Raw genomic sequence first — 27,101 nt, forward strand, 5'->3', positions numbered from 1 at the left:
AATAGCTACCGCCACCCACCAACCTACCACAGCACCACGAGCACTGATCATTGCAACAATGCATTTAGTCCCATTAATTTATCCAGTTGTGTTTCTTTACTGATACTAATTTCTCATTTCTCAGAAGCTCCTCATCCTAACTAGGCCCTAGGCTCCTCCGTATTTCCAGAATATACATGAACAAAGTATTTGTTTAATGCCATTTTCTTATTACTCCTCATTATAGTTTCTCCTGTTGCTGTCTCTAAGGGACTCATACTGACTTTTGCTAATCTCTTCCATTTGACAGACCTATCAAAGTTTTTAAGTCTTTACAATGTCTCTCGCTAGGTTCTGTTCATATTCTACTTTCTTTTACTTTATCAATTTCTTGAACATCCTTTGCCAAATTCTAAAATCCTTCCAATCCTCGGGTTCTCATGGAGAATCATAGGGCTGGATTTTACAAAGGGGCTCAAACAGTCAAACAAACAAACAAGTCAACAAGCTCAATTGACCCTTAATTATTTTTGTACAAAAGACAGGCAGTCTGCTGATTTTGGTGCCCGATCGAATCCTGTATAATGGAGGACAGTTTGGGGCGAGAGGTGGTGGTCTTGACACTCCTTGTTTTTTCCATGTCCCGCCATTGCAAACACATCTGGCGTGTATCCAGCCCATAGAAACACAGAATGGTTGCATCACAGAAGGAGGTCATTCAGCCCATCATGTTCATGCCAGCTGTCTAGAAGAGCAACTCAGCGAGTCCCATGTTGTGGAGTACTTAAAGACACCTAGATCGGCCGTAGATAAAGCAAGCAGCAGTTTCTTCAATACAAGTACAAGTGTGCATACAGGCGAATGCTCTCTCAGAATGCTCAGAGGCAATTCAACAGTTTTCAGAGTTTGTGAGATATCACAATCCCATCATTAACTCACAGTGCTCCTATCTTGTCTGTTTCGTTCGGTATGTCTGCAATTACAGATGAGTCGACTTAACAATCAAAGAATGACCTTTAGCACAACCAATGTCTGCAGCTTATACCAAAGCACAAACTTTGCTTATCCATCCTGATCTTTTAGTGCAGTGCCTAGTCATCTGCATATCTTAGCTTGGTTCTGAGATCAGGCAATCCGATTTTGCCACAGTATAACTCATGGATCATTCATCAACTTATTTTATCTTGACCCAAATGTCACATTTCCTGAGCTTATGATGGACTGGCCCATAGGCTACTCATCAACCTGTCGGCCTGACCAAAACGTCACATCGCCTACTACATGCACTCTAACTTTTTTTGACTGCAAAAACTTTTAAAATTTATATCAGCAAATTGGTCAAGCCTGGGTGATTGATCCCATGGTGCACCACAATACAACACTTCACCCACTACCTTGCCTTTCCCCCATAGTCCTGCAATGTCTTTAATTTTGAGATAACTATCCAGTTCTCTTTTGAAGGTCTTAATTGAATTTGTTTCCCTCACACTCCCATGCAGTACATTCCAGATTCCAACCACTTGCTACATTTAAAAAAATTATCCTCATATCACCATCTTTCTTTTATTCCTTAACGTAATGTATATTGATTGCAAATTTTGATGTCATTCTTCAAATATGTGCCATATTGGCAAAAATTGGGGAGAAAAAAGAAATGTAATTAACAAGGAGGTTAGTTTCTGCTGAAATGCTTTTGGGCTGATTTCCACATCTATTCTATGTCAATGAGCATATCACGCTGCTAATTACCAGGAAAGGTAAATCATTAATAACAATCAAGCTGGTGCCAATTTTCCTATCATTTCATAAGCACATTATGAATTGAAAACTTTCGATAGCTGAACCACATGAGTTTGAGGTATGAGCGACACTGGGACTACAATGTGCAACCTCCTAGTTATCAGCCAAGCTAACTGAACTTCTCAAAATATTTTAACGACAATATTCTGCCAAGTATTGTCTTGCGCTTCTGCCAAAATCATTGAAAAATATGTTTTCTATTTTAAACTAATTAACACTGGATCAATAAGTAGAAACATTGTGAGCACAAAATGAGTTCGATTTTGTTCTGGATAAATATTGCATGATGCTTAAGGGTGACTGGACCGCAGCAATTGGTGTCTATCTTACAGTCCTCACTTTGAGCAAGAACATCAGGCATCTGTGCTTTCTCAGAATTTTGAAAGCTCAGTAATTGAAGCACACAAGTGTGCCTAATGTAACCAGTCCACAAAGATTGTCATAATGCACAAAATGAGAGGATGGTTCCTGCCTTAAAAGCACCAGAAACTTCACCTTTAACGACAACTTTAGTGTTATATCATCACGAATTCCTGTAAGTACAGGGATTTCTGTAATTTGCTTGGAAAGCGTATCTGATTTAGATATGAGAGGAAGAGCAGAATTATTTTCTCATTAATTCTTGGTTGGAGACTACTTTATTTTTCCCTGTTCCCGGTTGCTGTGAAAAGAATGGGCCTGCTTGGATTCCTACATGGTAGCAGTTCGATAGAGCAACTTAGCTTTCACACCACTTCAAAGCACCGTTAAGGGTCAAACCTATTGCGGTGGGACTGGTGTCACGTGTAGGCCAGCTTCATGGCCACAGACAGAAACCATTTTTTAAGGGTTTTTTAAAGACTGAATTCAAATTCCCAAACTGGATTACTATTTCATTGACTTAACTGCTTCCCCACTGTCAGTCCATGATTTGGGCACTGTTGTTTTCTACTCTCAAAGCTCACTAGGCAGATTTGTGTTGCATCAGGTACTGTCTACTGCGCCTCACACGAACACATTCTGTACCTATCGAGGTTATGTACAGTTTTAAGTTCCTTCTTTTCAGTAATAGCATGCGGGATTCTCCATTTTAGCGGCAGAGTGTTGACGCCGTCGTAACCACCGGAGCGTTTTACGACAGCGTCATCTGGCCGCCAGGAGCAGCGATCCCCCAGCCCACAAGGGGACAGAACGGCTCTGGAGTGCTTCACGCAGCTCCAGCTGCTGACACGGGCTCCAGCACGGCCAGTGCGGGTCTGCGCATGCGTGTGGGTTGCTGTCTCCGTGCCGGCCCCCACGCAACATGGCGGAGACCTACAGGGGCCCGGCGCGGAGGAACATAGGCTCCCCCGTAATTAGCCCGCCCGTCGATCGGTTGCCCCCGATCGCGGGCCTGGCCACCGTAGAGGTTCCCCCCCCTGAGTTGGATCCCCCCTCCCCCCCCACCAGGACGGCCCCCGCAGCCAGAACGCCGAGGTCCCGCCGGGTAGGACCACACGCGAATGACGGTGACAGGACTCGGCAGGCACTCGCCCCATCGAGCGCGGAAATTCGCCACGGGGGCCGCTCTCAATGCCCCCGACCGGCGACGCAGCGACTGCGCAGGCGCCATTGCCGTCGATTCTCCGGTCGCCGGAGAATCGGCGGCCCGGCGCAGAGCGGCGTGGCGGGAGAATCCCGCCCAGGGTATATTTGCTTCCATTTGATATTAGGGTAGGTCGCTGGCAGAGCAAACTGACAAGTTACCCCATACTGTCAACAGGACGCAAGTCCATTTTGCAAGTTAGGCCTCGTTCCTTTGTGGCTGGTGGTTTGCAGGCAGAAATTGGAGATGTAGAGCAGCCCACCGGATCCAGGCTATCATAGTATTGGGTGACCTGGCCAGCCTCTAATCCCTGGAAGAGGAGGAAATGGACTTACCTCAGGTTAAAAGGTGACAGTGACCCAGGGTATGTCTGGAGCTTCTCCAACTGTGCAAAAATATGTATATCTTGTGGGTTCTTCATCGACTGGAGCACCAACTGTTACAATGGGGAGGGTTCAATCATGCCTGTTCTGCGCTATTGAGTCCAATATACTTTATAGGACTCCGATTCACTTATTAAAGGGATCTACCGTTTGGTTCAACCTTTGGCTTATTGTATCGCCGACACCGTCAGCAAGAATAAGATGGCTAATCAATCCTCTTTTCCATTGGGACATAACTACCTTATTTCCCAGCAGGAAACATTAGAATACCCCCCCTCTTCGGTCATGTGACGATGCCATTGCATCTCATTTCCCATTGGTTCACAGACATCTGATCAACATCTAAGGCAGGAGAACAGTGTCTCTTTAATCGGTAAACAAAGTTTAAAACAAAAATACATTTACATTAAATATTAGCTTCAAAGGATCAGTCCCCTGCCTGTTTGATTAAACACATCCATCACCTGCCAATGAGATTGCTATCACTTCCTCAACCTTGAAGGAAGCGCCACAGAGGAATGTACATCATTACAAAAGACAGTCAAGCTCTGCACTATGTGTTCGTACAGTAACTCACTGCTGAAGGAAAGGGGACAAATACTGAAACTAATTCTGACATTTTGTGACCCTAGACTAGAATCACCCACACGTTCACTGATACTGGAAGCACCTAAAGGAGTTGAGATACAAGCGGAGGCGGGTAATTTGCTGGCTACTTGCCAAAACGAATTGAAATTGGAATCCGAAGATGGCGAGGTGGGTGAATAAGGACATTGTTGGCATTTATACTTTAATCTGAAATAGTTAATTTTGAAATATTCACACATCCTATACAGATTCCACCATAAATATGGATAAAGAAAGAATTTTCCAAGTGATATTGTGCTTTTGTGCCAGGAAATTACTAACGTAACTGCCGAACTTTTAACCCAAAACCACCATGGCGTATGAGAAGGATGATTGGGAGCGAGAGAAAGAGAAAATGTTAAGAGAATTTTCTCCCATACCTCGAACTAGCAGCTGCACCAAGTCTGTGCAAATAATGATCTGACAGCTTCAATTTAGTCTTCAGTGAAAACCAAATCGCAGTGCACAAAATGCTTTAAATAAAACATGAGGACATGATCCTATCGAGCTGACGGTTTGACTTGCTTTACCACCATCAGTAAAGTGTGCATCAAATCTGCATCTTCAGGAGAATTCATCGTGGGCTCGATTCGTTGTCTCGCGCCACTGGTAGCGGAGTTCCCGATGCGGCGGAGAATCCAACGTCGGGGAGAAAACGCACCAGGCCAAAACAAAATTATATGTTTTTGTCATCTTCTGTCTCATCTTAGACTACAACCAACCATTAATAGATCCCATTTTACCCATCTTGAACCATTTCTTCTTTCTTTACCATATACAAATAATTACAAACAAAAAAAAATTTGTCTTCCATATTCTCTTTAAACTCTGGGCAGTATTACCTTATAATTCCTTGGAGCAAGCACTTTGTAAAAGAGTCTCACAATTGATCATGTGCATCAACCCATTTTACTTTGGAAATCTGTCTTCTTTCCAATATTTCCTTTCTGCTACCATGGTCAATCCTTAACCTACTTTCAGTGGCACCTTTTGTTTTCTTCCCATCCCCTTCCCCATCGTGTTTCTGCAGCCTTTTTGTTGAAGTTTTGTTTGCACTTCAGTCCCGCCCTCCTGGTCTATGGGCACCCGGTGTAGAACGGAGGAAGGTGGAGGACCTCCTTGTGAACCTGCTCTTGGCAAAACTTATCATTAGCAGTGATGTGGAGATGCCGGCGTTGGACTGGGGTGAGCACAGTAAGAAGTTTTACAACACCAGATTACAGTCCAAAAGGTTTGTTTCGATGTCACTAGCTTTCGGAGCGCTGCTCCTTCACCTGAGGAAGGAGCAGCGCTCCGAAAGCTAGTGACATCGAAACAAACCTTTTGGACTTTAACCTGGTGTTGTATCATTAGCAGGTCCAGGCAGCGGGCGGTGGAGGAGGTCGTCCGGCCGGAGTGCCTGCCCCTCTTCCGTGGCTATGTTCATGGCCAAGTGTTCCTGGAGAGGGAGCAGGCGGTGTCCACAGGCACCATTGAGGCCTTCTGTGCCCAGTGGGCACTGCAGTGGCTGGAGTGCTTTATTGACACTCTTAACTGCACTTTGATTTGATGTTTCTAAAGTTTGATTGATCTTTCTTTTTGTTTTGGCAGTGCACCTATCGAGAGCTGCCCCTTTTAATTTATCCCTGAGTTTGTTTTGTTTTGGTTGATTGGCCCCAGAAGAGTTCATGGGGTAACCAAGTGTCCCCTCCGCTCGAATCAGGACAGGTTACAACAAGAACATTGCTGGGTCTGCCTTGAGCTGAATGCAAGCAGGGCAGACCTAACTGAAACATACCATTCCCTTGACACATCACTCAACCCATAAACACACTTGTTTAATTTCCAGTTTAATTTCTATACCGCCAGCTTCTTTAGGTGGCTTCACAAACCCTTCCTTTGGAAATTTTTTATCCTTCAGAAATGAAGCTTTTACATCAATTGATTTTCATTCCCAGAAGTGCGTGGCTAAAAGCGCTAAGAAAATCTTCTAGCTCATTTTTCCTGCAATCGGGGAGTCCACTCTGACATCTTGATCACCAAGTCTTTCTTCAAAACCCCAAACCACTAGTCCAGCTTTAGCCTTAAACATGCCATCATGAGGTACCTTTTCTGTGTATATCCACCTGTGTAATAAGGCTGGTTGTCCCTGTCTGCTACCTCAATGTATTCTTTCCAACTCTCCTTGTTTGGCATCGTTTATCAACTTATCTTCTAATTTGTTGTTAGCCACGTAAACTTCTCGATCATAAGAGCCACTTCTTGTGGCATTCGTAGTCCGTTCTATGGTCCTTGCTCTTGTCAAACTACGACCTCTACTCACCCCCTTGACTACTGATGCAGGGTCTCTCCCTCCTACAATCATAGTTCTTCTTGCTAGTCCATGATCTTTTCCTAGGGTTGTGACTGCTCTCTGGTCCACTTTCAGAACTCACACTGCATTTTCTGGCCTTCCACATCTTTAACTAATTTTGCTAATGCATGGGTCCCACCTCCTGCCCCTCATCCTGTACATTCAGTGAATGTTTTTTTATTTGCCAGTGGCTTTTCCTGCTCTCCCCATAATGGTGAAATCCCTCCACAAACTGGCCCTTACTGGCATATGTCTGACTCTAGTGCCAACTTTGGGCCATTGTCCTTTGGGATAAATAACCTTCTCCTGTGCCCCAGTATCACTTTGTCTATACTCAGTCATCCCGTCATCTGGTGTAACCTGCTCTTCATAAGTGTCCAACAAATGTGTGTGTGAAGTACATTGTGTCGCTTCACCTTCTATTCTATTCACTGGCCAGATTCTATAAATACATAATTAATGCCCATAGGCCTCGAGGCTTGTACCCAAAGTATGATTGCCACGTTGTAATATTACTGTTTTTCCATCACTGCCTATAACTTTTAACTAGGCCTCTCCACTCTTTCTGTCCTTCTCTTTTGTAATATACCATGTCCCCGGGACTAACATTTATACTCGATGGCCTTATGTGGTGCCATAAGACTCACCAAATGTTCTCTCAAACCTCAGCCTTCATAAGTGCCCTTCTCCCTGTCTGCAGGCTTTCAAGGGTTCAGAACAATTGAACTAATCTTAGTTCTAAGGGCCAGGGAATGATCCTACATCACCAAGGGTATTTTTGGATTTGTCCCATAGACTAATTGATAGGGGCGGTAGACTATTTGAAGTGAATTCTTTGCATGTGCGGTCCACGCCAGGGCAAATGTCAGTTGGAGAGTTCAGATTTTGTGAAGCATCTCATCGGTTATGGTGCGATTTCTTTAGCTGATTATACATTTACAGAATCTGAACAGGGAACAGAAGGTGAAGAGGCACCGGATGAACAAACAAAATAGGAGCAGAAATAGGCTATTCTTGCTCCACCATTCAATAAGATCATGGACGATCTATTTGTGTTTCAAATTCCACATTCCCATTTAACCCCGATAACCTTTAATTCCCTTAAAAGTATTAAATGACCCCCCACCCCCACCACCACCACCACCTTCTGAGGCAGAGTTATGAAGTTGCAGAACCCTTTGAGAGAGAAAAAAAAAATCTCCTTATCTCTATTCCAAAAGGGCGAGCTGTAATTTTAAAACACTGCCTCCTACTCTGGACTCACCCACAAGAAGGTGAGTCCTTTCCAGGTCCACCATGCCAATACCGTTCCAGATCTTATACACTTGAATCAAGTCACTCTCCAAGGGTCTGTGTGACATCACCCCAGGGTGATGTGTCTGTGTCAGCTCTGTCAGCGGGTCACTGTACAAGGCGGGCGAGTGATGATCACTCACTGTGAGGTAAGCGCTGGTGCTCTTCAGTTTCTTCAAAAGTCTGATTGCAGTCTTTCTGCTGACAGCGCGCTCACACTCATCCCCTGAACGGGGTCTGCATTGGGGCATCTGAACTTGAACCACTGTGTCCGGGGGGTGGGGGGGGGGGGGGGGAAGCAGAGGACAACAGGGCTTGGGGATGCAGGCAGACCCGTTGTGAAGATCAACATGACAGAGGCTTCACATGTATCAGGTGTAACTTGTTTCAATTGTGAATGTTTGACATTTCCAGGGAGCTACAAATAGTGTTCACCCATTCCACATGACCAATCAGTGATCTTTTCTCTTGATCTTTCATTGTCTACTGCGATGTCTATGTGTGTCCCCAGGATGCACATCGGAGGTGGAGGTAGCCTGCTGCTTTATGCGTCCTGTGGCCTTTGATGCCCTTGGCAGACGTCCTCTGGCGGTCCTGGAGCTAGAGGGCCCCAGCGATGCCCGTAGGGGCCTGGGGATCTCCATGGGACGGAAGATCAGCTGGATTGAACTCCAGAGGCCTCTGAGTCATCTGGCTCTCTTGATAGTTCCCGACTGCACAATGGTGTGAACACCCTCAGCGATGCTCCTCAGTGACTGGGTCATGTTCTGCAGTGCCTGGGCAATGTCCACCTACATCTGGGATATGTCCCTCGTCACAGACTGAGCCATGCCTTGGGCAGACCTGCCACTGCGGTCGCTACCCTAGCAGAGATGGCCTCAGTACCATGCATTGTCGGCAACGTCTCCTGCATCTGTAGCCTTTGGGACTCCTGCAATCGGCTATGCACTCGCTGGGATGTCGCTGAAATCCCCTCCTGAATCTCACAACTGTATCCGATGATCTGCATCAGTTCTGGGAGAACCTTGTCCAGAGGGTTAGCATCTGACTGATACCCAGTTGAGTCCTGGGATCCAGCAGAACTCCGGATGTTCCTGCTTCCACCTGATGTGCATCAGCAACTGTGTGGTGCTCACCAGATTATGCCCCAGGAACATGTCCACTAATGTCACCCACCGAGGTGTGTGTCTCTGTGCTGGTGGAAGGTGGGGGTGATAGCTGTGACGCCTTGATGATATGCTCCTCGGAGCTCTCCTCCGAGGTGGTACCTTGGGTGACAAGGGGGGAACGGCTCAAAATGGCCCCACAGATTAGATGGAGATCTTACGAGATAATGAACATTCTGGGTGGGATTCTCCGGTCGCCGACGCCAAAGTCGCGTTCGGCGATCGGCCGGAGAATCTCCGTTTGCGCCAAAATCATGGGCGGATCGTGTCCAGCGCTGCCACAGTCGGGGCGCGGGGGGAGCTGCTCTGCTGGCAGGGGGGCTTCAGCAGGGGCTGGGAGCACTGGTGGCATTGGTCCGGGGTTGGCGAGGGGTGTTACAGGAGGGCAGTTTTTGGCAGGCCGGGTCCTCGCGCGGCCAGTGCCATGTTGTATGGCGCAGCCGCCGCAGGCTTTGGCCATGCACATGCGCGGCCACGGACCCAGCCATTCTGCGGGCTTTACGCAGCGAGGCTGCTAGCCCCGCACCGGGCGGAGGATCGGTGCGGGGACTGCGCCGACATTTTGCTCGTAAGACCAGATGGATCCTGCGGACATAGCCACAGAATCGGAGAATCCAGCCCTTTGTTTTCCCACCGGGGCTGAATTGCGCCAGTTTTACAATTCCCTTTACCATTCAATGTTCCACGCCATGTAAACGGACGAAGAGGGATTCCCTGGGAATCCCGCTATCAGGGTTGGCCACCACACTGCAAATCGCCCCCCCCCCCCCCCCACCGCAAATCGTCCCAGGCCCCCCCAACGGCACAGCAGCCCCCCCCCTCCGGATTGCCTGGGTGCCCCCCCACCCCCAAAAACAGAGGTGACCCGTCCCCACCGCCCCCCCCCCCCCCCCCCCCCAGGACCCTTCTAATAGGGGTAGTGGGAAGCATTATATCTTGCAGATCCATTGGCGGGATTCACCGACCCCCCGCCGGGTCGGAGAATTGCTGGGGGGCGGCGTGAATCCCGCCCCGCCTCTCTGAAGCCGGCTGCCGAATTCCCCGGCGCCAATTTTTTGGCGGGGGCGGGGATCATGCCGCGCCTGTCGCAGGCCGTTGGCAGTGGCCAAGCCGGCGATTCTCCGGGCCCCGATAGGCCGAGCGGCCACCCGTTTTCGGCCGGTCACGCCGGCGTGAAATGGACAAGGTCCATACCGACGGGACCTGGCTCTGAGGGCAGCCTGCAGAGTTCTCGGGGGGGGATGCAGGGAGACCCATAGCCTGGCCCGTGATCGTGGCCCACCGATCTGCGGGCGGGCCTGTGCCGTGAGGGCACTCTTTCCCTTCCCGCCGGCCTGTGTAAAGCTCCGCGATGGCCGGCATGGAGAAGAAACCCCCTGCGCATGCGCAGGGATCGTGCCAGCAGTTCTGCGCATGCGCCAGAACACGCTGGTGCTCCCGCGCATGCGGCAACTCGCGCCGGCCGGCGGAGGCCCTTCGGCGCCGGTAGGCCCGGTGCCAACAACGCCAGCGCCGGCCTAGTCCCCGGAAGTGCAGAGGAATCCGCACCTTCCAGGCGGCCCGACGCCAGAGTGGTTCACACACCCTTTGGCACTGGTACGGCCCGCCCCGCCGTTTGGGGGAGAATCCCGGTCCATGTGTCCATTCCTCGAAGGAGAGCAGCTGTGCCTGCAACTTGTTCTCACAGATCCATTAGTTGCACGCCATTGATAGCTTTCAAGTAGTGGTCTGTGGGTTGATAGCTTGTACATGCCATCTGCAGCATTAACCCATTCTTACCCCTTCACGCTTCAGTGGCCTAAGTGGTGAAACCCCAATGTTTGTAAACATTGACCACATCAAAAAGATGTAAGTGCATTCCAAGCACTAAGTGCATTCCAGTCACTCAAGCGTGTGATTTCACTGTCCCTCCATCCCATCGGGGAACACATTCCGGTAGTCCTAGGGTCGAGAATCCCGCCCATTATGTTTTGTCTGCCACAATTAATGGTCACATTTATAAAATGGACAATCCTTTTGCAATTAATAAAATACAAAATGATATAACTGTTTATAAATAAAATGCACAATCTGCAATCATAAATCTGTATTTACAATCTATGCACAGCTTTTTCTTCAATTACTTTCAGCGCCCTTTCACAGTTAATGAAATCAACACGATTCTATTCAGGGCAGCACGGTAGCATTGTGGATAGCACAATTACTTCACAGCTCCCGGGTCCCAGGTTTGATTCCGGCTTGGGTCACTGTCTGTGCGGAGTCTGCACATCCTCCCCGTATGTGCGTGGGTTTCCTCCGGGTGCTCCGGTTTCCTCCCACAGTCCAAAGATGTGCAGGTTAGGTGGATTGGCCATGATAAATTGCCCTTACTGTCCAAAATTGCCCTTAGTGTTGGGTGGGGTTACTAGGTTATGGGGATAGGGTGGAGGTGGGGACGTTGGGTAGGGTGCTCTTTCCAAGAGCCGGTGCAGACTCGATGGGCCGAATGGCCTCCTATTCTATGAAATTATTTTTTTATTCACACTATTCCTATGAGTACAGTACTCTCAGTATCAATACATCCACAATACTCTGTGAATACTCTTAATAAAATATATACTATCAAGCTTAACACATCCACTGTACTCGAACACTCAACAAATATACAGTACTCTAATAGTTCATAATAAACTCCTCTTTCACAGATGGAGACTAATCATAGTTAAGAAATGTCTAACTCTCAATTAATAAGGTCATCCTCACAGCTAAAAATGGATTATGCTTTCAGCTAATAAATGCATTGTGTTCTCAGCATTAATAATTATACAATACTCGCATTAGAATGCACAAAATTCCCAGATTAATCAATATATTGTACTCTTGCAGTAAATACAAATTATGTAGATAAACTTCTGAGGGTCTGGTTCCAGTAGAATTTCTATCATTTTTCAAAGTTCTCTTCCATGTCCTCTTCAGATTTAAATAGAATAATATTGTTAGAAATTGACATCAACGTTCTGTCTGTCAGCCAGGCACATTATTGCCTGTTCAGTAAATTCAACTCTCCAAGAGTCTATTTATCATGTTTCTTTGTGATTTCAGTCTTCATTGTCAGATGTGCAACTCTTTTGTTTTCTTTAGTGAGATATTGATTTGAGAAAGCATTGAAGCAGTAAAATGGTAAAATGGCAGGAATTCACCTTATAGTTCGTATTTTTCCCTTCCCAATTAGCTGAAAATCAGATCTCAGACTTGATGGGGTAGACCTTCAATTCAGCTCTGCTCTTCCTTCTCTCTTCCCCCACAACAAGTAAGGGAATTGATCAAGCCCAACTGCATTCCCTGCCCCACTAAGCACGGAGAGTTACTGCCCCACTAGAACTCTCTCCCCAATCCTTAATTGTCCTAATAAGTTTTCTCCCGCTATTTCACTTCCCATCCTTCTCTTGTCTCTTTCTCTTCTCCACTTCCCTCACAATTTTCTGTTTATCCACAATTACATTTCTCTCCCCTTCCTTTTAACTATCCCTCTTTATCTCTTTCAAATTCCTCCATTCCCCATCTCCTTCTTCCATCCTCAACCCTTTCCTTTCTCCTTCCCATTCCCACCCCTTCCTTGTACGCTCCTTTTCCTGACCCTTCTCTTTCCCCTATTTTCTCCACCCCATCAACTTCTCCCTGTTGTGTTGTATAATGATATAAGCACCCAAAAGAGAATTTGTTAACACATTGTGAGTTCATTTATTTTGTTAGGAATATGAGAACATGTATACAAAGATAGAAAGCTGAGTATGCATACTCTGCTCAAAAGTAAAAGTGAAACTAAGACTGGATCACATGACACATTTCCCTTCTCGTGGTGTCATGCAACTGCCCCTTAAAGGCATATTACAACATCCCTACTTTTTTAATGATACCTTTCTCCCTTCCAAAGAAGTATAACTATTAACAATACATGTTCATGTTTGGTTACCATTACATAAGTGTTTCGAACTGATGAATCTATTGGTCTCTAAAGTATAAAGATAATCTGCTGGTATGCCCACATTTTGTAATGATAACCTTGTGTGGAAGTTTCTTTAACGGCTGACAGTGATCTGTGGGGTTGTCATTCCTGGATGTTCTTCCTGACTGCATTGAGGATCTTGTCCTCAATGCAATACGACTGTATACTGGCTGTGGAGCTAGAATGGATCTGATTTGCCCTTGGTTATGCCTCACCTTTGTGTGAAATGACTTCATTGGGCTTTGGTTCCAAACAACTTTTTGTCACCTCAACTGGTTGCCACATAGTAGCTCAGTGGTTAGCACTGTCGCTTCACAGCTCCAGGATCTCAGGTTCGATTCCCGGCTTGGGTGACTGTCTGTGTGGAGTCTGTACGTTTTCCCCGTGTATGCATGGGTTTCCTCCGGGTGCTCCAGTTTCCTCCCACAGTGCAAAAATGTGCAGGTTAGGTGGATTGGCCATGCTAAATTGCCCTGCGTGTCCAAAATGGTTGGGTGGGGTTGCGGGAATGGGGTGGAGGTGTGGGCTTATGTGGGGTGCTCTTTCCAAGGGCCGGTGCAGACTCGATGGGCTGAATGGCCTCCTTCTGCACTGTAAATTCTATGATATGATTCCGTACCTTCTGTGGAATCCTAGATGCGAATTTGTTGTACCAACTGTAAACCTGGCAATTCTGTTTTATCATGCACATTGGTCATCTTCCCGTGCAGTTCTAAAAGTAGTTCTCTAGTTCCTGATAGACTAGAACAAGTAAGAATAGCTAAATTGGTACGCACTGGTCTGCCAAACATGAGCTATACCAGTGACGGAATAGCTGCACTTAAAGGTGTCTTTCACAGATGTAACGTTGAAATGTATAGATCTTGATAGGTCTGCCTGCATCTAAGAATTAGTGATTTCACAGTGCAAATCATCAGTTCAGCTCAGCCCATTTGATCAAAAGTGACGAGGAGAAAAAGTAGTGCAATCAATATTCTACTTCTCACACATGTCCTGAAATGGCTTACCAATAAATTGAGGACTGTTATCTGTAATGATCTCTCTGGGCACACCATTTCAACTGAAAATAACATTTATTAGAGTGTGTGTAATAGTGTGCTTGATCTGTTGTGCAATTGTTGAATAATGGTAAAATAGTCAAAGATGACAATGAAGTCAGTTCTGTGGACAAAGAAGAGGTCAGGTGTAATTTTAAACTAATGATGGGTAGGAACTTCATGTGAAATCAATATTTCTTTGTGCTGACTTGGCATATGTTCTTGACATACATTGCACATTTTGTCAATGATTTCAATGTCATTGTTCATACCTAGTCAATAGTCTTGTGAGTCTTATAATCTGATCTATGCCCATGTGCGAGTGATGAAGTTGTTGAAGACCATGCCACAAATATTCCAATATGATTACTTGACTGCCTTTAAAAATGACTCCCTTGGAAATGCCTAACCCATCCAGGTAAGGCAAAAAGGATCTCATGCATTTGTGGATATACTGAATTGAATCAGGCCATCCTTCAGTGATAGTTTTCAACAGTCTTTTTGTAGCTGCTGGCATTTGTGCTGCGTAAAATGTACGAGATCAATTGATGGACTTGCATTCTCCTGAAAGTGTCATTTTGCAGCTCCCTGGAAACTGCCAAATGTGTTGAAACATTCTGGATATTCTGCCGTCAGATGATGAAACATTAGAAGTTGTTTGTGAAGTTGACCTGCCTTGTGATGTCTGAATAGTTCCATGAATTGCACTAGAATGAGGTCATGGCATGGTAATGGACTTGTAATCACTGGGCATTTAGTCTCCTCTATGTAGAATATATGTAACATAAGAACATACAAATTAGGAGCAGGGGTAAGCCGCTCAGCCCCTCGAGCCTGTTTCGCCGTTCAATAGGATCATGGCTGATCTGATTGTATCTTAAACCCCACATTCCTAATGCTCTCGATAAGCTTTCACCTCCTTTTGGAAACAATAGAATCCATAGAATCTCTACATTACAGAAGGAGGCCATTCGCCCCATTGATCCTCTGAAAGAGCACTCTACCTAGGTCCATTCCTCCACCCTATCCCCGTAATCCCACACATTGGTCATGACCAATCTACCTAACCTACATATCTTTGGACACTAAGGGGCAATTTATCATAGCCAATCCACCTAACAACAAAGAACAAAGAAAAGTACAGGACAGGAACAGGCCCTTCGGCCCTCCAAGCCCGTGCCGACCATGCTGCCTGACTAAACTACAATCTTCTACGCTTACTGGGTCCGTATCCCTCTATTCCCATCCTATTCATATATTTGTCAAGACGCCCCTTAAATGTCACTATCGTCCCTGCTTCCACCACCTCCTCCGGCAGCGAGTTCCAGGCACCCACTACCCTCTGTGTAAAAAACTTGCCTTGTACATCTACTCTAAATCTTGCCCCTCGCACCTTAAACCTATGCCCCCTAGTAATTGACCTGCCCATCTTTAGACAGCAGGAGGGAACCGGAGCACCCAAGGAACCCCACACAGACATGGGGAGAATGTACAATCCACGCAGTCACCCAAGGCCAGAATCGAACCTGGGACCCTGACGCTGTGAGGCAGTAGTGCTAACCACAGTGCCACAGTACCGCCTAAACTCAGGACGATTGATTGTACTTGCACGCCAGGATATGGATCCTGCACCTGGAATTAATTAAACTTTGTACACTAAGTTATGCAGTAGTAGGTTTTGCCATGGTCCTCCAGGTCTGTAGATTTAGACCTTTTATAAATTGCAGGAGTAGCTTATTGGAATTTTTCCCTGTGTCAATCATGGCCAATAACCATTGGTTGCCAACTTTCTTACAAACAACTAATTTGAATTTTGGTAAACACCTCAGATGGTGTGGCGATATCTAAGTTTTCCATGAGATTGATGGTGTGAAGCACATGTTCACCATTCTTGATCTCATCATTCACATCATCATCATTTTCTGATTTATCAAACAATGTATGTGTTTCTGATGGGATACCAGATGGTCATCCATTTTGCTTGAAGATATACATTGTATATGGTCTGTTTGGATTTGCACAGCCCTTTGGAGCTGCATCAGACTTTGTTCTGGCTCTCTCTGCCACATGTCTTGCAGAATTGAAGTAAAGCTGGACCCTTCCTTGGTACATGTAGAATGCCACAGCTTCCACATATCTTGCTAGCTTGGGTATTCTAGCGAGTGACAGGTTTTGTAAGCGCCGTCGACCTGCAAGGAAAACTTTGTCCGCACGTGCATCATCAAGAAGCTCATTATTGCTCTGTGTTTTGGGCTTGTCTAGCAGATCTTTCTGGAATGTTACCATGGGAGTGGATGTGATTCCCTACTCAGCAATTCTGTCTCCTAGATCTGTCTGAAAAACCACAGTGTGCATCCTTTTCTCTACATTTGCTGACAAAGTGGTCTACAGATTCTGCAGGCTGGTGTCGAAATGACTAAATGGTGGTTGATGAATGCGTAGGTTTAACCTGATTCTGAACTGGTTTTCCACTGTATTGCATATCTTTGGAGGATCCTTTAGCTCTTCTGCTGTCAATCTTGATGTGTTCGGCCTATGTAGCCATTCATGCTTGATTTCTAGGCAGATAATTATGGCTTGTTTGCCTGGTTAAGACATAACTGAATCAAGAAACCACGTAAGTTGTTTCAACATTTGGAATTCGGATAGTAGATCAGCTGTATCCCAATTTAAAATGGGGAATTTTGTGGACCTTCTGACAATATCCCTTTAACTTTCCTTCTGCCACAGTATTTGGGATAAATATCGCTGTTACTACTTTTGTGCACTTTTCGCCTGTTATAATTGCAACCTTCTCTGGTCTGATTTTTATGACTCTCCCTGATTCTCTATCAATCTGGCCCACCCCCTGGTCACTTGCATTTCCCACCTGAATTGACCCCGTGCTTACCAGTCCTTTAGTTGAGCACTATCCTGACACTGTGTATACCACTTTTTTCTGCTCAGTCACTATGCTACGGTTTCAACATTCTCAAATGCCGTCACTACATAGTGGTCTTACCAGAATGTTGAGGGTTGACTCATACCATTAAAAAGTGATCTAAGACTATTCACCATGTTGTACCTATATTTAACCTTGTTACCATGTTGTTTGACTACCGCTGAGTACCATGTCTTGTTGTTAGAATGGTATGAGCACCCATCACACATAAATGACGTGGAAACGTGTTGTGGGTTCATTTATTTAGACCAGGAACATGAAAACATTTATACATAGTGCGATAAATGTAGGAAATTGTTATATATTATATTTTGTTGGAGTAATGTTGTTAAAATCCCTGGGTTAAAGTACATGCAGGAAGTGTGTCTGCCAAAGCTGTAATTAAGGTGTCATAAACGTGAGATTGTTATTGATTCTGACCATTTACTTGTCTACTTATAGATGAATAATTGAATATTGTTTATATTTGGGCAGTTCCCTGGGGACGGGAAAAACTTGAGGGATGATATTTAGTCCTAGCAAAGCAGGCCATGAGACGTCTTAGTGGGATTCAGATTATGTAAAGAATTGGAGAAACCAGGTCTGTCTGTAATTTTGGCAGTTTTGCTATAAAATTTGAATCTGTCAAGACAGAAGTATTTTAAGGTTGTTCCTGAAAGGGTCTCTCTCCAAAATCTCTACACAGAGGACAGGAAGTAAACTGTTTTGTTAACTTTATTTATAGGTGGCATTTGAACTATATTGGGTTGCCTGGTTGAAATAGTTATAGTGAAGGTGTAGGGCATAAGTTACTCAAAGTTTTTCCTTTTATTTAAGATCTGTTTAAGTGTTAATTGTAAAACTATTTCTTTGATGTTAATGGGGTTAGGTCTGTGTTTAAATTAAAGTTTGTTTTAACACAAAAGATACCTTTTGGTCAGAGCCATCACAGTTGGCGTGAAGTAAAAATTGCAAATACTTTGGAGTTTTTCATCCAATATCTTAACAAATATGGAGGTCTTGTCCAATATCCTAACAATAGGGAGAAAGCTTGAAGACATTAGCAGCAGAGCCGTGTATCTTTTGGATAACAAAGTAAACTAAGTTAACAAACTGAGGAAAAAATGAAAAAGCAGCCCCATAAACTGATGCTGCATCAAAGTAAACGGAATCTCAAAGGAAATTTCAAAAGAAAAGGGGCGGGATTCTCCTGCAACTGGCCGGATGGCCCGGCGACAAGAGCGGTGCGAACCACTCTGGCGTCGGGCCGACCAGAAGGTGCGGAATCCTCCGCACTTCCGGGGTCTAGGCCGGCGCCGGAGGGGTTGACGCCGCGCCAATCGGCGGTGAAGGGCCGGCGCGAGTTGGCGCATGTGCAGAACCGTTGGCGTGGTTCCGCCCATACGCAGTCCGGCTGTGTTCCTGCGCGTGCGCGGGGGGGGGGGTTCTTCTCAGCGCCGGCCATGGCGGAGCCCTACAGAGGCCGGCGCGGAAGGAAAGAGTGTCCCCATGGCACAGGCCCGCCCGCAGATTGGTGAGCCCCGATCGCAGGCCAGGCCACCGTGGGGACCCCCCCCCGGGGCCGGATCCCCCCGCGCCTTCCCGAGGACTCACCTAGCCGGCCTAAAAGCCAGGTCCCGCCGTGATGGACCATGTCCATTTCAAAACGGGCAGCCGTTCGGCCCATCGAGGCCCGGAGAATTGCCGGCGGGGCCTCTGCCAATGGCCCCTGACCGGCAAGGCATGATCCCCACCTCCGCCCGAAAACCGGCGCCGGAGAATTTGGCAGCCGGCGTCGGAGCAGCGGGGCGGGATTCACACCGCCCCCCGGCAATTCTCCGATCCGGCGGGGGTCAGAGAATCCCACCTAAGCAGTGACTTGGTCAATGAAACACTCCAGTCGGGCGACACGGCGGTGCAGTGGTTACCACTGCTGCCTCAAGGCGCCGAGAACCCGGGTTCGATCCCGGCCCCGGATCATTGTCCATGTGGAGGTGGCACATTCTCCCCATGAATGCGTTGGTCTCACCCCCCACAACTCAAAGATGTGCAGGTAGGTGGATTGGCCACGCTAAAGTTCGTGGAATTTACAGTGCAGAAGGAGGCTATTCGGCCCATCGTGTCTGCACCAGCCCTTGGAAAGAGCACCCCACCCAAGCTCACACCCTATCCCTGTAACTGAGTAACCCCACCCAACCCAACCCTCCCAACCTTTTTGGACACTAAGGGCAATTTAGCACGGCCAATCCACCTAATCTGCACATTTTTGGACTGTGGGAGGAAACCGGAGCACCCGGAGGAAACCCACGCAGACACGAGGAGAAAGTGCAAACTCCGCACAGACAGTGACCCAAGCCGGGAATCAAACCTGGGACCCTGGAGCTGTGAAGCAATTGTGCTAAGCGCTTATGCTAACAAGGACCCCCTTAATTGCCTCTTAATTGGAAAAAAAAATTGGGTACTTTAAATTTTTAAAAAAGAAACACTCCAGTCCCCATGGTGTCCACCGGGCGCACTGTTTCTGTGTGTGTGTGTGTGTGCTATGCTCAAAAACAAAATAGAACTAAGACCGGATTGCATGACACACTTCCCTTCTGGTGGCATCATGCTGTTATCCCTTAAAGGCATATTAAAACACTCCTCTCTCCTTACTCCTTCTTCCCTTCTTCATCACCTTTCTTCCTCCTGCCATCTGCCACTGAGTCCAGTTATTCCCCTGTCTTTTAACCCTAGTTGACCTGAATACTGCAGTTGGCCTTGACTTCCCCCTGGGAAAGTCATGGGAGATGAATCGTTCATATCTCAAAGACTACTTGACAACAAAAATATATTGGTGTCAATTTTCCTTCCAGTGCATCTAATGATTAATAAATTATGGACAGTAGGTAAAAGAGAGAAGTCACTTTTCAATCTTCACTGCCAACAGATAATGTTCTCTGTCAAAACACAGGTAGTGTGACAAGGTAGTTACATTTAGAAAAGTGATCAATTTTGAATATATCACTCTAAAAGAACCATGGACTAGAAATTTGTTACCTCTGGTGACAGAACGTTGAGTGAGAGAAAACATCCAAACTGAAATGTCCATACTGAGGGCATTGAGGACTATGGGCATATTGCAGAGAGGTTAAGTTGAGGCAGATCAATTAGAATCGTGTTGAATTGCTGAGCAAGCTCAAAGGGCTGAAAGGCCTACCCTGGCCCCTGTACCTTATGTTTTTCTGTTCTTAAATGTATCTTCTCTAGTTATTGACCGTATCAAAATCTTTCATAACTGTAAACATGTCTACCATGCAGAGTGTGGTGAACTCAGCCCAACACATTACAAAAGCTTGCCACCCGCACATTGATTCTGCCTACACCTCCCGTTGCCTCAGGAAGACAGCATTATCAGAGACCCCTCCCACCGAGGTTTTGCCTTCTTCCAGACCCTTCCATCAAGCAGAAGATATGGAAGTTTAAAGATCTGCACATCCAGGCATAGGAATAGCTTCTTCCCCACAGCTGCTACACTCCTCAAGGACTCTCCCTCGAACTGATCTGTTCCCTGTCAGAACACTATTCACGACGCCCTATGCTGCTCTTGCTCATGCACTTGCTTTGTTTAGCCCCCTGTTTCGCACTGTAACCAATCATTGTTTGTCGATGTACCATTTGTCAATGTACTCTGTCGATTATTCTTTTCTTGTCTCCTATGTATGCATTGTGTGCGTTCCCTTGGCTGCAGAAAAATACTCGTCACTGTACTTCGGTACATGTGACAAGTCAAATCAATCAATCAATCAATATCTTCTCTTAACCTTCTCCGTTTTTATGAAAAACGCCCTCATTGCTATAAATTCCCTCCCCATTCGAGGAAGGATTCCTGCCTCCAAGAGATGCTGGCCAAACAAAAGGATGGCAGATCACTGATCCCAGCAGTGCCACCGGAAGTGGTGGCCACACCTGGAACTGCATCGAGTCCCCAAGAGCAATTGCTGTTGGAGAAGGATACAATGGGGACGGGGGTGTTGTGGGAGTATGTTACAAGATCCAAACTTACCTAGGGACCAGGCACTCCAAGTCCCAAATGGCTGCAGGGGTTTGTGTCCATGCATTGTGCATGCATAGAGCAGGAGCGGGCGACACATGTGCAATCCAGCTTTTTATAGTTCTTCGGGCCAATAATGGGCCCATTGTGCATGTGCAACAAGAAAGCAGCATGAAAATGGGATCTTGTGAATAGGAGCAGAGTGCCATAATTGGAGAAGCGTCCCTGGCTGGGACAGCGAGAGAGGCCAGGGAGAGGTCCCAATGAAGAGTTCCAAACAGGGGACAGAGAGAGGTCCCAATTAAGAAGAAAGCAAGGGCAGAGCAGAGAAAAAGGCTCCAAGCATAAAAAGGGCTATTGAGGTTTAAGGAGGATCCCTGAAGATCTAAAAGGACAGCAGAAGATTAGTGATTCCATGGCCACAGGCCATTCGGTACCCCTTAGCAGCAGTAGTATTCCACTTGTCAGAGCCAAAGGCCTGAAGTTGTTCTTCTGAGCTGGTGCTGGATTGCAGACTCAGGAATCAAGGGGTGTAGAGTCTCAGGAAATGAGATTGAAACCCTGTGAGGTGTACAGTCATTGAGGCCATCAGTGGTGGAATGAACTTTGGATAGAATTCTAAGGCAATATCTTTGAAGCTGAACACTGGAAACATTTGCGAGAGAGAGTTTCAACCTGATTGATTGACTCACAATGTTTACTGAGGTCTGGGCGGCTTGTTGAGAAGTCCATGGAATCTGTGTTCAATGCATTTCCTATTTATTGTGCAGTATTGTGTGTACAACCACTTTTCACCTGTTAATTCACATGTACCTTATATTAACTTGAATGTTAGAGTATAAGATAGATATTGTAAATTGTTTTATCTTTCTGAACCTGGAATAGAAAAGTTTGTTTATACTTGTTCCGAATCTGCGGATCTTGTGGTTTTATTCCTTTAACAAATAAATTCTGCGGGCTAAAGACCCAGAGGGGCCCCGTAATGGGCCCCAGCGTTCCGTAAAGGAGATATCCCCATTGCCAGCCACTAGTCAAGGGAATGAAAGCTGCTGGAATTCACACGGTGTCAGCCCCAACCCACTATGTCTAAGCAGTAGTAGGAAAAGGCCCATCTCAAGGCCATTAATAGCCCAATTAAGAGCCTCAGTTGGCCATACAATGGGCCTCCCAACATCTTCCTTTCAGTGGGGCTGAGCTGAGAACATCACCCATAGTGGTGCACTCAATTTTGACCCCCCCCCCCCAACTCCTCCTCTGGAGTTTAAATCAAGGCCATGTCTACCTGTTCAGATAGATGTGAAAGAATCCATGAATTGAAGTGGGAAAGGGGAGTTATCCTTGTCAGTCTTCTTGACTTAATTAGTATCTCCAAAAGTGAGATTTATTGACAATTCATCCATTCTATTTGTGAGATCATGCTGTGCACAACATGCTAACATGATACCCTGCATTAACCACAGTTGCTGTATTTTGAAGCAAATTAAAATGCTTTGGTACATGCTGAGGGTAAAAGGTTATAGAAATGCTAGTTATCATTTTTTCTAGGGCCCGATTTAATGAAAAAGCAACAGTCCAATTTTCGCGACATTTAACAGGATGTTTCCCGACGCTTGCCGAGAACCAGCCCCCTATTAAACGGGACTCTGCTTCTTTTTTAGGCCATGGTGAGGAATGTTCCGCCGAGACCGCACTTAAACTCAATTCCTGTACTAATGAGCTCAGCTCGTCAGTGCAGGAAGATGATGCACCAATCTGTCGACCCTCCCATCATGGCCACCAGAACACCCCCGCGCCCCTCGCCAATGCCCGAACTTAAGGGACCTCGAGCCCCCTCACCCCACCTCATAAGGGGCAGGGCACTGCCAGGCCTGATCCGAAGGCACGTGCAGCCTGGCACCTGGGCACCTTGGCACTGCCAGCCTGGCAGTGTCACCTGGGCACCCTGACAGTGCCACTGGCAGTGACAGGGTGGCAGTGCCATGGTGCCCCAGGGCATCGGGAGTGCCAGGGTACTACCATGCCCAGAGCCTGACCAACCGAGGGCCTCAGATCGCAGGTGCCGTAACACCTGGTCCACTTTTGCGGAAATCAGTGCTAAACGGTGCCACAGCAGGGTCTTCGAGGCAAGGACATGCAATCTTGCACCCTGGGTAACTCCAGCACAGACATATTCAAGTGAGACTAACTACTCATTTGAATATGCAAATCTGGATCACGCCCATGACATATCGAGTTAAATCTCCCAAGGCGTAACGAGCGTCGTATATCCTGCGGGAAGCCTTTCACTCGAGACTTAACGGCATTGTCACATCCCTAATCTCCAAAACAACTTTAAAACTCTAATGAAAACCTATTTAGTCTATATGTTTAAAGTACATTCTCATTTTATCGAACCCAAGCCAGACATCATCCCCTGTTCGAACAAAGCAGATGTGGAAAACACAATGACATTGACGCTGATCGTAACTCTTTGAGTTTTCAGATTTGGGTTTGAGATTCTCCTGAACTCCCGTGTTCGCTAGCGACAGCAATGTGCGATTTCTTTAAATATATGCAGGTCTCATTTCTCATGTTTATTTTTTAAAATCTCTTTCAGATCCGTTTGGAAGCCGGAAAAATAAAATTACCTAGACTGCCTATGGGTTCGTACACTTCCTCGCCATCTGCTCGCCAAAATATCTTTGAGGTTTGCGTCTGCTCAAATGGAAAACTCTTCCTTTCACAAGCAGGGGCGGGCTCCACATGTCAGATAAACAGCAGCGTCTGTCTATAAAGGAAATGTAAAACAAAAACTGCACAGGGGCAATATCCACAGCCATTGCCAGCAAAGTTCAGGTCATTCGAATTTTGGACAGCTATGGGTGGCCGTACCTGCATGGCGTGAGCCTGCTAGACAACTATGGAAAAGGCCTCCTAAATAGACACTTTGTGCTGACTGTCTTCAAACCCTGTTAAAATATTGTTTCAGTATAGGGGGTTAAAAAATGAAAAAGAAATCATTTTTACTGAGACATGTTGCTATAACATCTCTGTTCAAAGAGGGTGAAAAACAAATGTATGCCTTTGCCTTAACTGAATGCACTCAGCAAGGAAAGCACATTATTTTTAAGTTTCATGTGTGTAATTGGGAGTGCAAAGATTACAAAATGTGTAAAATGATCAAATCCCAGTACTGACGTTGAACCCAGTAATCATCAGGTTTTGGACTGTAGAAGTGTTGATCCATATATTAGGAAGGAAAGGAGATGGCTTCGTAGATGGCAAGGTAAGGTACAGCTCATTTATTTTCTAACTTTAAGGTAGAGCGGCAAGTAGGTGTGCTGGTAGGTGTCAGTCATCACAACAATCCCGTTTAGAGGGATCTGTTTGTGGTACATTGCCAACGCATCCCAGTTATAAAAGCTAACATCATTAAATGTAGACCAATCGATAAATTCTCCAGTTTTTCATTCATTTGTTGCTTTAGGAAAGTTTGTCGAACCAATTTAGGCCGGCACCTTAGTGCAGCATAGAGGGAGTACTGCATTGTCAGAGATGCACGCATTATAATGAGATATTAAAAGTATTCTCTGTCTGCTTTTGTGGATTCAAGAGAACCCATGGCCCTCTTCAAGAAACTTGCGTTCTCCTTAACCCACACTACCATTAAAAAAAGCAATGACACAAGCTGATCATTTATCACAATGCTATATTCAAGACAATTTCCAGATTTGTTTTCTATACATAATAGTCACGGCACTTCAAAATAATTAATTTTATGTGAGGTGCTTAATACGCAAAAAAAAGCTTTCTTATTCGAATAATAGTTGGTTTTTTAAAATGTTGTCGGATCATTTTAATTTTTCACCCCCAAAATATGTTGAGTTGACTGCGTGTCACTGGATATTTTCCTCACTCATCAATTGGAAAAAAAATTGAAGAATTTTTGAGAGAAGTACCTTCTCTTATTTGTCTCCATCTCTTTTCGTCTGAACTCATCTCCAAAGTCACCTGGAGACTGCTCCCTGGCTTCCATGAGTGTTGTTCAGGAGCCAGTTGACTGCACAGGAACATGACACTTGTCTCCTCTAGTGGTAAATCTGGGGGCAGTAAAGAATATTCCCTCCTGTTTTAACAGTGATGAAGTGGCTGGTCTTCCTTTGCCACTTTTCAGTCTGATCATCCACACCAAGTAGGAAATCCTGCAGGTATTCCGCAAGTTGGAATCTGAGTCACAGATAATTGGGGTAGTGCCTTCTTTATCGAAGGCCAATAAATAAGAAAGAAACATTTACATGATTGAGTCATTCAAGTTGCTGCACATAAACTGTCTGCCGTGATTATAACCATCACATAAGGCAAAGTTACTTACTGAACAGATAATTCCAAGAGCGGAGGCTGTGCAGAGATAACCAGCAAAAATGTTAATGTCTATTTAGCCGTGTTGACATTTCAGTTTTTTGAAAAATAAATAGCCAGATTAAAATCAACAGTGAAATAATAATTGATTTGTTTGTTTCGAAAACCTGCAGGAATCTGATTAACTAAATTTACATCCATTGATGGAATGGACTACAGTCTACAGCCTGCTGATTGTAGGGGAACTGTAATCGGTGCACTCCTAGTGTGTATGTACTGGTGTGTTGTGGTAGACTAATAGAAAAATATTTTGAGGTTTTTATATATATATTATATACCTATTTTATGGCTTTGAGTTACAGAGTAAGAAAGAGTCACAGACCAAAGACTGATGGGAATTCAGCCACGCTGTCCATGTATCGTATGGTGCTTACTTTCATGACTCTGCGAGGGTCCGTAAGGTGTTGGACTTATGTCCTGTCAATAGGTTCAAGACCAAGGCAGACCTCAATGGCAGGATTTGCAGTGATGAGAAAAATACAGCGGAAAACTCTCAGGGACAGGGTGGGAGGTGAGGCCAGATCGGTGGATATAGTCATTATTCACTTTTAAATTGTTTAAAATATTTGGACTTTTCTTCAGGAATCAGACACCACTGTTAATCACAAAGTCATGGGCAGCAAGCTACATTGCATGAGGCAAGTGTAAACTACTGTTGGCATTCAGGAAATCCCATGATGCCCATCAAAACCAGTCACACATAAAAGAGGAGACTGTTAACCACATAACAGATATTGCCTGAATACTGCAAAGTTTCCAACATTTTCCTCCCTTAGTTATGTCTGTACATATCTGGACATTGTTTTTTTGCAAAACACATCAGTTCCCCTACGAGAATCATAACCTCCCTTGGTCCTCTTCCTTGGGCAGGCTATTCTATAACTAGCCATGATTCATTGTCTGAGATTAACTCTGAGAAATAATCAGAACAACCTGTTATCGTATTTTCACATTTTTACATCCCTTATGATGGCATGGTTGACTCGTACATCCAGTGTAATATTACAGCTGAGATTAGCTGACTGCATAAAGAGGCCAGACCCCTGCCACTGTCTACACAGCGCTATGTGCACAGAGATTGAGACCCTTCCGCATTGTATCACCCCTGCAAGGTTTTTTAAATGTTTACCTTGCATATCACATTATCCACATGGTTAGAATTTGAGGTGGAGCAGAACCAGGCTTTTAAAAATCTTTTATTTCTTTACTGGTGGACACCTGATTATCAGTCTGCTGTACACTATGATGTTTTCACAGTAAGAGATGGACCTTGTGGCCACAGAAAATAAAGCCTGTTCATTTTGGAAAAATTAATGTGTTCTTTTTTCAAAAAAAGTCAACAGCCCCTTGAGACTGATTTTTTTTTTCTGTGGGGGTCGGGATGGGTGCTGCTGTCAAAAAATATCAGTTCACTTTTTTAATGTTAAATTTCATTATTTGCACAAGATCCCTCAAAAGCACCTTCCGAGCGATGATCTCTGCCACCTAGAAGGACAGTGAAGCAGATGCATGGGGACGCCATCACCCACCTCCAAGTCCCTTCCCCCCTGCCCCCACACAACCCCTCGGCCACACACCATCCTGACT

The 27,101-nt window shown here is 45.6% G+C and overlaps 1 protein-coding gene across 6 annotated transcripts in view; it reads left to right on the top strand.

Moving 5' to 3' along the window:
- The window catches only part of sgcd (sarcoglycan, delta (dystrophin-associated glycoprotein)), an 821,304-nt gene extending 794,480 nt beyond the window's left edge, over positions 1–26,824 (top strand). For all 6 annotated transcript variants that reach the window (XM_072512566.1, XM_072512567.1, XM_072512565.1 and 3 more), the window contains 2 exons: positions 4,359–4,482; positions 23,713–26,824. In XM_072512566.1, coding sequence (XP_072368667.1) covers positions 4,359–4,482; positions 23,713–23,889 — 301 coding nt within the window. In that variant the 3' untranslated portion in view covers positions 23,890–26,824. The remainder of the gene's footprint in view (positions 1–4,358; positions 4,483–23,712) is intronic.
- The last annotated feature ends 277 nt before the right edge of the window (positions 26,825–27,101 follow it).

This window comes from Scyliorhinus torazame, chromosome 7 (assembly GCF_047496885.1).
Source record: "Scyliorhinus torazame isolate Kashiwa2021f chromosome 7, sScyTor2.1, whole genome shotgun sequence".
Taxonomy (NCBI): Eukaryota; Metazoa; Chordata; class Chondrichthyes; order Carcharhiniformes; family Scyliorhinidae; genus Scyliorhinus; species Scyliorhinus torazame.